The 11635-nt window shown below is 45.6% G+C and overlaps 1 protein-coding gene and 1 non-coding gene across 3 annotated transcripts in view; one reads left to right on the forward strand and one right to left on the reverse strand.

The window, feature by feature from the left end:
- Positions 1–1289: 1289 nt before the first annotated feature.
- ABL1 (ABL proto-oncogene 1, non-receptor tyrosine kinase) overlaps positions 1290–11635 on the forward strand; it is a 167768-nt gene continuing 157422 nt past the window's right edge. The window contains exon 1 of one of the 2 annotated variants that reach the window (XM_045288544.1): positions 1290–2791. In XM_045288544.1, the coding sequence (XP_045144479.1) occupies positions 2656–2791 (136 nt within the window). In that variant the 5' untranslated portion in view covers positions 1290–2655. The remainder of the gene's footprint in view (positions 2792–11635) is intronic. The other variant, XM_004713251.2, reaches the window with a different exon arrangement.
- Positions 10727–10833, reverse strand: LOC115869167. Its single transcript, XR_004046031.1, has one exon. It is a non-coding gene; the product is annotated as a U6 spliceosomal RNA (small nuclear RNA).

Genomic DNA, 11635 nt, shown 5'->3' on the forward strand with positions numbered 1-11635 from the left:
GAGTCAACCTGTGAGATAACGGTGACACAACCTTGCTCGCCCGAAAGTGAGGAAGACTTGAAGTGCACTTACTGATGAAGATCATCCTTCAGTATGGATTCCAGCTCAATTTAAAACAATCCTCAGGCAACATCATGATGTAGAAAAGACTGAAGCTTTACCTTTCATTTCACTTGGACCCACAATCAACGCCCATGAAAGCAGCAGTCAAGAAATCAGTATTGTATTGGGTCAACTGCAAAAACCCTCTTTCAAGTACTAACAAGCCTAGATGTCGCGGTGAGGACTCATGTGCACTTGGCCCATGCCATGGTCCTTTCAATCCTGTGTATGCTACAGCTGGACAATGAATAAGGAAGATCGAGGATGCCTCTGAATTATAGTGACGGTGAAGAATATTGAAATAATGATATAATCAACAGACCTAGATGAAACAGCGAGAATGCTCTTTAGAAGCAAGAATGGGGAGACTTCGTCAGTACTTAGGACGCGTTCCCGGGAAGGCGCAACCCCTTCAGAAGGTTGTCCTGTTTGCAGGAGGATAGGTGAAAAAGGGGATTCGCACCGTGGCTTCAACAGTGGCAATCGAATGAGGATGGTGTAGGGCCAAGCAGTAAATCTTTTTGTTGTACATAAGGTCTCTCGCTGCGAATCGGAACCGACTGTCAAGGGCCCCAAACGCCAATAACCATTTACGGTTCTGAGGGCGAAAGGCACCAGATAGCCTTGGTTTCCAGGAGGGAGCCACATTTTCCCCCTTTAAGGGGTTCAGGGAAGTAATTCAACTCCGGTTCGAGGAAAATCCAGTTCTCAGTTTCTCTCTTACTTTGTCTCCGTCCGTTTTCACTAGCCGCGTAGATCAGATGTTGGCCAACGCTACTGGACTCCGGCTCTTCCACGGTCTCCTAGCAGGGCGGAACCGCGGCTCCGGAGTCAAGAGCAAAGGGCAGAAGAAAGTGCAAGGTGCCGAAAGACAGACGAGCGCGGGCTTCACGGAACTACAACTCCCAGGATGCCCTGCGAGAGGCGTCGAAAGCGGTTGGTTGGGAGCGCTAGCCCCACCGCCCTCTGGCCAATGGGACGGAGGAGAGAGGCCTGACTCGGATTTTCGGGGACCAATGGTAGAACAAAGGAGGCGGGTATTTTCCGCCTACTCACCGTGTGCTCAGAATAGTTACATTTAAGAGGTCGTCTCGGTGCGGTTTATCTCAGGCGGGGACACTGAGCCTGAGGTAGCGGAGAGGCTTCCTCGAGAGCGGTGCCCGGGGCATCCGGGTCGCAGAGAGACGCCTCGGGACGCCCTTAGGGGGCGGAGTCAGGGGCGGGGCCTGGCCTCGTTGTGGAGCGGCTCGTAATCCATCATGGCGGCCGAGGGGGTCGATGCCTTTCCCTGAGCAACGCTGGAGCCGGAGCCGGTTTCTGGGTCTTGCCGCTGACGTACCCTCCCGTTGCCCACAGTCTCTCTCGGCCGGGGGAAGCCGGGTCCCGCGGCGGATCTCGGGGAATGCAACTGCTTGGCGGCGGCTGCGGGTGCAACGTCCGGGACCGGGGGAGGGGGTGCCTCGGGCTGAGCCCCTAGGCTTGGGGGCAGCTAGGCGGCAGGGCCTCCTCCCCGCTTCACCAACCTGCCGACTGCGGGGTCGCGAAAGCAGTTCATCCCATACAGCCCCATCCGGGCTTATGGGCTCCAGGGGGGTGGTCTCCGCGCCCCCCAGACCTGGGACACCCTGTTCCCTGAGGCGTGGAGGCGCATCGCCCCGGAGGAAGCTGCCTGTGCCCCACCCCGGCAACCTCCTCCTTCCTCAAGCTGCCCTTTATTCCCCGGGGGAGCCCCTTCATTCAAATTGCCTCTCTGCTGACAAGTGGCCTCTCTCCCCCTTTACATCCCCTTCACCCCCAAATTGTTCCCGGGAGCTTCTAATGCCCTGACTTCCAATGTCACCTACGGCCCCCTTGGTCTCAGCTCAGCCCAAAACTTTAATGCAAAGGAAAAGTCTGGACTGGTTCCACCGGCCTTTTAAAAAGCGAACTTAAAAGTCGTTGGCAATGCAGTCCTTTCCGACACGGTGGAGGGCAAGCGCTCGCTGAAAATCTGGGTGACCCCGAGCCCTTTTCCGGTGTTAAGGGTCCATCCACTGGAGCAGCAGCTGGGTTCGGCAGGAAATTTGTTGGAAGATGAAGAGACTAAGATAGGGGGTGGGTGACTTCCCCAGGAAAAGTTCGGAGGAGCCTACACAGAAGATCAACATTTCCTCCAAATGTGGGAAACCAAATGACTTTAGAATCCTTGACCCTTTTACAGCATTCCCTGTGAATATTTCTGATTTAAGTTTTACCTCACTGCGAAAGGAAAGACACTGCCAGTAAAACACACTTTGGATCAAACGTTGGGTGGCTTTGCAGGTACAACTGCCCGTGACAGTACATCGCAATTGTGAAAAGAATCGGAACTCCTGTTTACATGAGTCCGTCTCAGAACTGGGATTTCATCCTTGTTTCCGAAGATGTGTTTGGGTGATTGATCTCAACTTCCTGACTTGTGGAGATTCGGGTGAATGTGAAATCCCACCTCTATACCGCTTTCCTTTAAGCTGACTGACTCATCTGGGATAAATCTTAAACCCTTTTCCGGAAAGGGGTGCCTATCATTACTTTATGGGGCAGCAGCCTGGAAAAGTTCTTGGGGACCAACGAAGGCCAAGTTTGCCTGCCCTGCACTTCATCAAAGGAGCAGGGAAGAAGGAGTCATCCAGGCACGGAGGTCCACACTGCAACGTTTTTGTGGAACATGGTGAGTGCTTTTCAAGGTTTCTGAAATTGTGCTTTTCTGTACGTATGTCACTCAGACCACCAGCGAGCTGATGAACACTGGGTGCCAGTTCCTTCTAGGACTGCCTAGAAGTTCCTGAGCTGGCTTATCTCCTAATTTCTGGCAGAACTTTCTCTGTATAAGAAGAAATCCCTTGGTGACTGTATAACTTTGATTCAAGAACTCTCTGAGTTGCTTATGCTTTACTTTATTCATGGTCACACTTGTGGTTGACCTTGATCTAGCTCTCAGGGTGCCAGGCCCTCCGTTTCTGGAGGAGGTTGGATTTTGGTTGTTCCGTAGGATGATAATTCTGTTCTCATCAAAGAGCATGAGAGTGCCTACACGTTTCGGGGGAGAGGGGAGTGGGGGTGTTGATGAATTTTACCACATTCTCAAAGTGGCTTGTGCTCCCCAAATGGTTGAGAACCACAGACCCTAGTTGGCACAAATATCTGTGACCTTCTCAATCGTAAGTAGGACTTGGAAATCCTCACTTTGGAGCTCTGTGGGAAAAATCGAATGGAGAAGCAGCCTTCCTTGTGATTTGAGGACACACCAGCCGCCAAACCAAACCCAGGGCCATCACCGCAGTCCTCCAGGACAGAGGAGCACGACCTCCTTTGGGGTTTTGAGATTTTAAATCTGTATGCGTAGACATCCTCATTTTGTAAGTCTAAGAACAGGTGGCCTCATCTTCTCCCTCAGAGTGGCTGGTTAGCTCTTAGAAACCCACTGTATCACCAGGACCCCCGAGGACAGCCAGCCTTGAGTTATTTTACCTTCCCCTGGGAGTCATCCTTTTCCTCATTGAAGGAGCTCTCCACTTCTGGTCTCCTCTGTGTACTGGAGTGCTGACCAAGCCTCAAACCCATTGCCATCCAGTTAATTTTGACTCATATCGACCCAATAGACCAGTGGTTCTCAACCTTCCTAATGCCGCGACCCTTTCATACAGTTCCTCATATTGTGGTGACCCCCCAACCATAACATTATTTTCGTTGCTACTTCATCACTGTCATTTTGCTACTGTAATGAATCGGGCGACCCCTGTGAAAGGGTCGTTCGACCCCCCCCAAAGGGGTTGGGACCCACAGGTTGTGAACCGCTGATTTAGAGTGTGGTGCGGTAGGTGACACATTGGTCAATAGTTCAAAACTACAAGCCTCTCCCAGGGGGAAAGATGACACTTTCTACTCCTGGCTAGGTTGTCCAGAGAAACAAATCTAGGAACTCATTTATGTATACGGAAGCGCTTTATATCAAGTATTAATCCCCAGGTCCCTCTTCAGACTTACGTAACCTCATGCTGGTGCTGCAGGCTGGTGAACCAGGAAACAGAACGATCAGAGGCCAGTGGGTGCAGAGGTGCGTGCATCCAGAGTCAACGGAGACATGGCAGCTTGCTGGCAGCTCTTCGGGTTAGCAGCCGACAGGGGGTCAACCTCTCCAGACAGGCAGGCAAGCAGGCAGAGTGCCAGCAGGCAGGAAAATTGAGGGTTGGGTAGAGGCAGTTCCCAGAATCCCCCACTCTTACACAAACGGCTTATGACATCCAGGAGGTGTCATCAGGCTGCGACTTGAGTGACAGGTTGGACTCCACCCTTAGCCAGAAATGTCTAATTGACATAATCCCTCCCATATTTCATAAAGGGTTAAACAAAAAACCAAACCCACTGCTGTCCAGTAGATGCCAACTCAGTGTCCTACCGGACAGAGTAGAACAGAGCCCTGTCTTTCTCGCGTTGCGCCCCATCTTTCTCCGGCGAAGTCCTGTCTTTGTCCCAAAGAGCAGCTGGTAGTTTGAACTGCCAACCGCGAGGAGCAGCTCAACGTACCACCACTCAGCTACCAGGACAGTCTCCGAACCCCCAGGGGCAGTTCCCTTTGAGTCAGAATTGACTTGATGGCAGCGAGGTGGTTTTTCCTTCCCTCATCTCAGAAGATGAGAGAGCTAGTGGCTTGGATGATCGAGGTTGTGGCCGTCGGTGAAGGATTTCAACACAAACTCAGATGGCCATTGAGGCGATGCCGACTCATAGTGAGGCTCCAGGATAGAGCTCCAGGGGATAGTAGCGCCCCCCCATGAGTCTCTGATACTGTTTAGGGAGTAGAAAGCCCCATCTTTCCCCACAGACCAGCTGGTGGTTTTTTGAACTGGACCCACAGCCCTATGCATGACCACTACGCCACCAGGGCTCCTGGGTGATAACATTAGTTCTGTAAATATTTGAGGGCAGAGCTGACTGGGTTTGCTCTTGGATTAGATGGGGAATGTGAGAGATGTCCAGAGTGACACCAAGGTGTTTGGACTGAATAGCTGGAAGAATGGAATTGACTTTGAAAATATAAGTTAGGAGGTTTTTTTTTCTTTTGGGGGGTGGGTTGGGGAAGGGGTAGTGATGAGGAAGAGTTAAAACCCAAGAACTTAAAAAATATATAATTTTATTGGGGCTCGTACAACTCTTATAACAATCCATCCATCCATCCATTGTGTCAAGCCCATTTGTACATTTATTGCCATCATTTTTCTCAAAACATTGGCTTTCTACTTGAGCCCTTAGTATCAGCTCCTCATTTTTCCCCCTCCCTCATGAACCCTTGATAATTTATAAATTATTATTATTTTTGCCATGCTAAGAGCTTCTTTTTGAATATGCTACCTAGGAGCCCCGGTGGCACAGTGTTACACACTGGGCTGCTGATTGTAAGATCAGGGGTCCCAAACCACCAGCCAGTTCAGGGAGTAAGACAGCCTTTTCTGCTCTCTTAGAGTGCTTGTGGGTTTCCGACTCTGTAACTGTCTTTCTCCCACAGAACCAGCTACTGTGGGGGAGAAAGATGGGGCTTTCTACTCTGGTTAGGCGCTATAGACTCGGAAACTCAGAGGGGCAATTCTACCCTGCCCTGTAAGCTCACTATGAGCCAGCACTGCCTAGATGGCAGTGAATGAGAAGATGACGTCCAGTAGTTTATAAAGTTAAGAGTTTACCTTTTTATATAATAAGATTAATTTGAATATTTCTTTTTGGTGGTTGAGGGATGATATTTAAGTTTTACATGGAACTCAGTTCACCTTAAAGTTTCAAATTCTTTTTGTGGATTATTATCTTCCTACAAAGTCAGGAAATTAGATTTAATAAAGAAAAACATTTCGTGGTAGTGAATGTCTTAAATATAAAATGTCTTCAGTGTTAAAATTTGTAGTGCCTTTAATGCTTAAAAAAATTGAGACAAATATATTTTTATACTTCTAATTTTAAGTTAGACCATCTATATCCTTTAAGGTATTGCTTATTAAATTCATTTGTATCTGCTCTTTTATTATGAGTTCAACTGAAAAATTAACTTAAGAAAGTTTAAAAGTACTTTACAGTTCTCAGAACTTTATTCTAGGGGCATGATGAGTCATAATCAGCTTGGCAGCAATGGGGTTTTGGTTTAATAATAACTCTAACATGATAACCATGTAATTCCCATCACTGATTTTTATAGTTAACACCCCTACACATTAGGAGGTCTGGAAAAGGCAACTATTATTAAAGTTAATTCAGATTTTAAAAGAGATTTTTAAAAAGATAATATCCACCCATGTTTGTTAGGAATTGGGTTGTAGCATGTGAACTATGAAGATGCAAAATTGTGTGTTGTGTGCCTGTTAGGTACTGTATCTGCCCAGTTGTTTCCGATAGTCGAATATGTCTTCTCTTTCATGAACCCTCTTGCCTGTTTTAAGAAATAGGCTGTAGTACTCATCTAGAAGAAAGCCAGTGGATGGGGGAGGTAAAGAAGGATGACCAAGGGCAAAAGGCCATTTCCCTTTATTTAAATGAAGTATCCAGTTGGAGAAAATAGAACTTGGAGACCATGTGGAACCATTTTTACTGCTATGCTTCTGGTCTCGGTGTGATGTGTTGTGAAGTGTATAAGATCCATATTTTAGTAGAAGGGAAAGGAGTGAGTTAACAAGATTGAGCTGGGAATTAGACCAGTGTAAGAGTTTGTCAGTCATACTATCTGAGTTGAAGGGTGGGGTGGGGGAAGGCGCTCTGGCCGGGTAGTGGTTAGACAATGGGAGGCTAACTGCAAGGTTAGCAGTTCAAAACCACCAGCTGTTCCAAAGATGAGGCGTTCTACTTCCGAAAATTGATTCAATGGCAGTGAACGAGTTCCTACTTAGGAAGTTTTATCAGCGTGAAAACTTAAACGAAAAATTTAAAAATTACCAGGATGAGAAATAGATAAACTCTGGCACCAACAAACAACATCTCCTAAAATCTCGGGTTAGGTCTGTATAGACATAGACACGAGATTACATAGATAGATCCGTTTCTGACATTGCGTGTTTCTCTGTCTAGTCTCCGAGCCCTGGTGCCATAGTGGGGTACACTTTGGGCTGCTAGCACAAACGTCAGTAGTTCAAAATCACAGGCGACGCCATGGGAGGAAGAGTAGGCTTTCTACTCCTGTGAAGTGGGCTGGTCTACCCTGTCTTGCAGGGTCGCTATGAGCAGGAATCGACTCCGTGGCAGTGAGCTGAGTTGTTGAATTTTACCATCTTTTTGCCTTACGTGCCTTTAGGGCTGTGGATTAGTAATTTACTGAACGAATGCTCTTGAAATTACTGCTGTGGACCTAACCTTCGTTTTAAAGTAGCTTTGTCCCATCAATTCTCACTCACAAATCAATGCCGCTGAGTCCGTTCTGACTCATAGTGACCCTTTGGTCAGAGTATAACTGCCCCTGTGGGTTTCTGAGACTGTAAATCTTTATAGAGTAGAAGGTTTCAACTTTCTCTGGGGGAGCAGCTGGTTGGTGTTTTCAAATTGCTGCCTTTGCAGTTAGCAGCCCAACACATCGAGTATTTCACTATACCACCAGGGCTCTTTTCCATTCAAGTAAAAAAGATTAAAACTCACTGCCATCAATTCTGACTCACAGAGACCCTATAGGGCAGGGATAGAAATGCCCCCTGTGAATTTCTGAGTGTAACCCTATACAGGAATAGAAAGCTCCATTATGCCTTTTCCTGTGGAGGGGCTGGTGGTTTTGAACTGCTGACCTTGAGGATAGCAGCCCAACATGTAACCACTACATTATCAGGGCAGGTTTCAAAAAGTTTGTGGAAAAACAAGATTAAAACCTAATGGAAATTTCCCACAAACTCTTTGAAGCCCCCTTGTATATGCTCATGTTTAAGGGACCCTATTTTATCTTCTTTGTCGTCTTATTATTGTTTAGATTTTATTGTGAATTGAGTGAAGGTTTACAATGCAGGTCAGTTTTCCGTTCAACAATTCAGATACATTTTGTTACATGCCGGTTGCTATCCCCACAATGTAACATCACTAATTTCACTTCTGTGTTTCCTGTTCTCAGTCCTCCTTTCTAAAGCCTTCTGAACTTTGTCCTAGGGTAAATATAGCCTGTTTGATCCCAAATAGTTGATTATTCTAAGGTGTGCATACCTCCCTAGTGTTATTGTCCTTAAAGACCTGTCTGCTGTTTGATTGTACATTGAGTGAAGGGGGTGCATTCATGTCCAGACTTGAAGCAGAATTAAAGGCTATACTCTGCGGGGTTTAATCAGTCTCTGTCTGACCAGCAAACCTGGCCTTTTAAAAAAAAAATGATTTTGAGTTTGGTACCTACTCTATCTAGGACCTATTAATATGACTTTTCAGAGAAATTGGTAGTGGTAACCAGGCAACATCTAGCTCTTCTGATGTCTTGGTCATGGAAGCTGATATTTGCATGGTCCATTTGAATAATTGTTTCCATGTGTCTTTGATTTTCATCATTCTTTTCTCTGGACAAGGAGGGACCAATAGGTGTACCTTAGGTGGCTGCTTACAAGCTTTTAAGATCCCAGTCCCTACTCACCAAAGTGCATTGTGCTAAGTACAGTGTCAGCAGTTTGAAACCACCAGCCACTCCACAGGAGGAAGATGAGGCTCTCTGCTCTCCTGTAAAGATCATTTTATCGGGGGCTCTTAGAACTCTTGTTACAATTCCTACATCAATTGTATCCGACATATTCGTACATATAGTCCATTGTTCTGTTCCAGACATTTACTTTCCATTGAGCCCTTGGGATCAGCTCCTCCCCCCCCTCTCTCCAGCCCTCGTGGGCCCCTGATAGATTATAGAATAATGTGTTTAGCATTATTTTACTCTTGCACTCCTCACTGCGTCTGCCTCTGATTCTGCAGCTTGTCCTCACCTCCCTCTCACTGTATGTTGCCTTCCCCTTCAGCCCAGTCAGCAAGTGTCTGTTTACCCTCCCACCCCTGGTAACCTTCCAAGAATGTTTCTTTCGGTGTGAAAACCTCTTTTTGACTCCTAAAAAATAGAGGTTTCATACAGTATTTGTCCTTTTGTGATTGACAGATTTCAGTGAGCATACATCATGTCCTCCAAGTTTATCGATGTTATGAGATATTTCCCAGATTCATTGTTAATTTTCCAACATTGCATAGCACTCTTGTGTGTGTGTACCCTAGTTTATCCATTCTTCTACCAACGGGCATTTAATTTGCTTTCCCCCGTTTGCTGTTAGGGAAAGTGCAGCAATGAACTTCGTGCGCACGGATGTGTTGGTGTCCCAGCGCCCGTTCTCTAGGAGGTATACCAGGAGGGCGGATTGCTTGGTCAGCTGGTTTTGTGTTTCCAGCTTCTTAAGGGAGTGCTGTTCTGTTTTCCCCGGGGATTTTACCATGCCGCCAGCTGTGTATGAGGGTTCTCGTCTCTTCAAAGCCTCGCCATCATGTGTTTTTGTTTCCGTTTGAACTTTGCTATTAATGCTGGGTGATAGGATAATCCCTTTGTTTTGACTTGTATTTCCTTAATAGCTGATGCACTTGAGCATTTCTTCACAGGGCCACCTGAATCCCTTTTTTGGGTGAACCATCCGTTTTCATCCTCTGAGGGACTTGATTTTAGCGCCTCGATCATTTGCATGTTAATTGCTCTCATTTATTTCTTCTGGACCATTTTCCTTCATTTTGGAGCCTTTCATAAGTTCTTTTGATGGCAACATATGTATAAATATGCTTGATACAATTGATGTATGGATTGTTATAAGAGCTGTAAGCACCCCCAATAAAATGATCTTTGAATAATAATTTTTTAAGAGATAGATCTTGAAATGCAAAAAATATATATATATATTTACAACCCCCCCCCAAAAAAAAAAGTTCTTTTACTGTGTCCTGTAATAAGCACTGAGGCCTGAAGAGATAGTGTTTTTGTCAGATTGACTCATTCAGTAGCAACCATCTCCTGTTGCTCTTACCGTAACATCACTGGAGAAATGGAAGAAGACCTTTGTGAAATCCAACAAAAAACTGCTGTTCACAGGCTGTATTCCCAATGGTGAGACCATCCTTCTCTGACCTTTTCAATTGAGTACTAGGGGGTTATGGCTGAGAACTTTATTGAAAACTCTCAAACTCAAACTCACTTCCATTCAGTAAACTCTGATTCATAGTGAACCTATAAGACAGATAGTGCTGTCTTACAAACCTGGTGAGTTCCTGAGATTGCAACTCTTAGCAGGAGTAGAAAGCCTCCTCTTTTTCCGCATGGAGCGGCTGGTGGTTTCAAACTGCTGACCTTGTGGTTAACGACCCAATATACAAGTATCCTTTTAATAATAACATTAATTCTGATAATAAAGTAATAAATATTAGAATACCTATTGCTTGTTCTAACCATTGTTAGTATAATCAAATGTATTATGAAATATGTTGCTAAGGTCAGGCAAAAATATGCCCTAAAACAGCTAGTGTATATTGCTGCTGTACTCTTTTTTTTTTCTTTTGCTAGAACCTTTAATACAAAATATTTATTGACAAAAAACCCCTTTCATCAGGCCAGAGGCTGAGCTGGGGCTGCCCTGCTGGCAGCTACCACTGCAAACATATAGAGTGGCTCAGGAATGTGCATGTCACCCTTGTGCAGGGGCCATGCTAATCTTCTCTGCATCGTTCCAATTTCAACATATGTGCTGCTGAAGTGAGCACTGCTGTACACTTTTGTAAGAAGTGGCTGGGTCCTGCACCCTGAACTATCTTTTCTGAAAAAGCCAAGTTACTCCGCTTCAATTTGGTTTGAGTATCCAATTGGTGTATCCCATATTCATAGTATGGTGAAAATAGACCCAGAACATGGTGAAAAACCAGGTGGTATCCAGCTGAGAATGCAGGCAGTCAACCTGAACAACAAAACCCAAGCAGCTGAGGATTTAAAGGCCTAAAACTTACTGGCCGCCATTATGGAAGCCTAGACCATGCTGAAGATGATGTAAAGCCATACGAAAACTAGTGATAATGTAACCAAAGGATGTTCAATTGAAATCCTTGATCAAAAGGAGGGGTTGATACAGAGCTTGAAACCCTCAAAAAGTTTATAGGTGCTTGGCCCTAGTAAGAACAGTTTAGAATAAGTCACAGTTCCCCCTTCACCTAATTGTATGATGGGAACACTGGACACAAGCGGTTTCTCCCTGGGTTGATTAGTGTACCTGAGTAAAACAACGGAGGACCTGTTCCTTGATGTGTGTTATCTGATTTATGATAAAGGTTGGGGTTCTGTGGTCTTATAACCACCTTGTGACTATGACTCAGGGTTGCATGATCATAAGTTGATCCCAGACGTCGCATAGCCAGTAATTAAAAACATAAAACCATTCCTGTGACCTTTCTAAACCTGTAATTACATGCAACCCCAAACCCAAACTGTTGCTATCGAGTCAATTCTGATTCATAGTGACCCTAGGGAGGGTATTCAAGGCTGTAGATCTTTATTTCTTTCCTTATTTTTTTT

The sequence above is a fragment of the Echinops telfairi genome, unplaced genomic scaffold, assembly GCF_000313985.2.
Source record: "Echinops telfairi isolate 266 unplaced genomic scaffold, ASM31398v2 ScPeMD7_22;HRSCAF=79, whole genome shotgun sequence".
Taxonomy (NCBI): domain Eukaryota; kingdom Metazoa; phylum Chordata; class Mammalia; order Afrosoricida; family Tenrecidae; genus Echinops; species Echinops telfairi.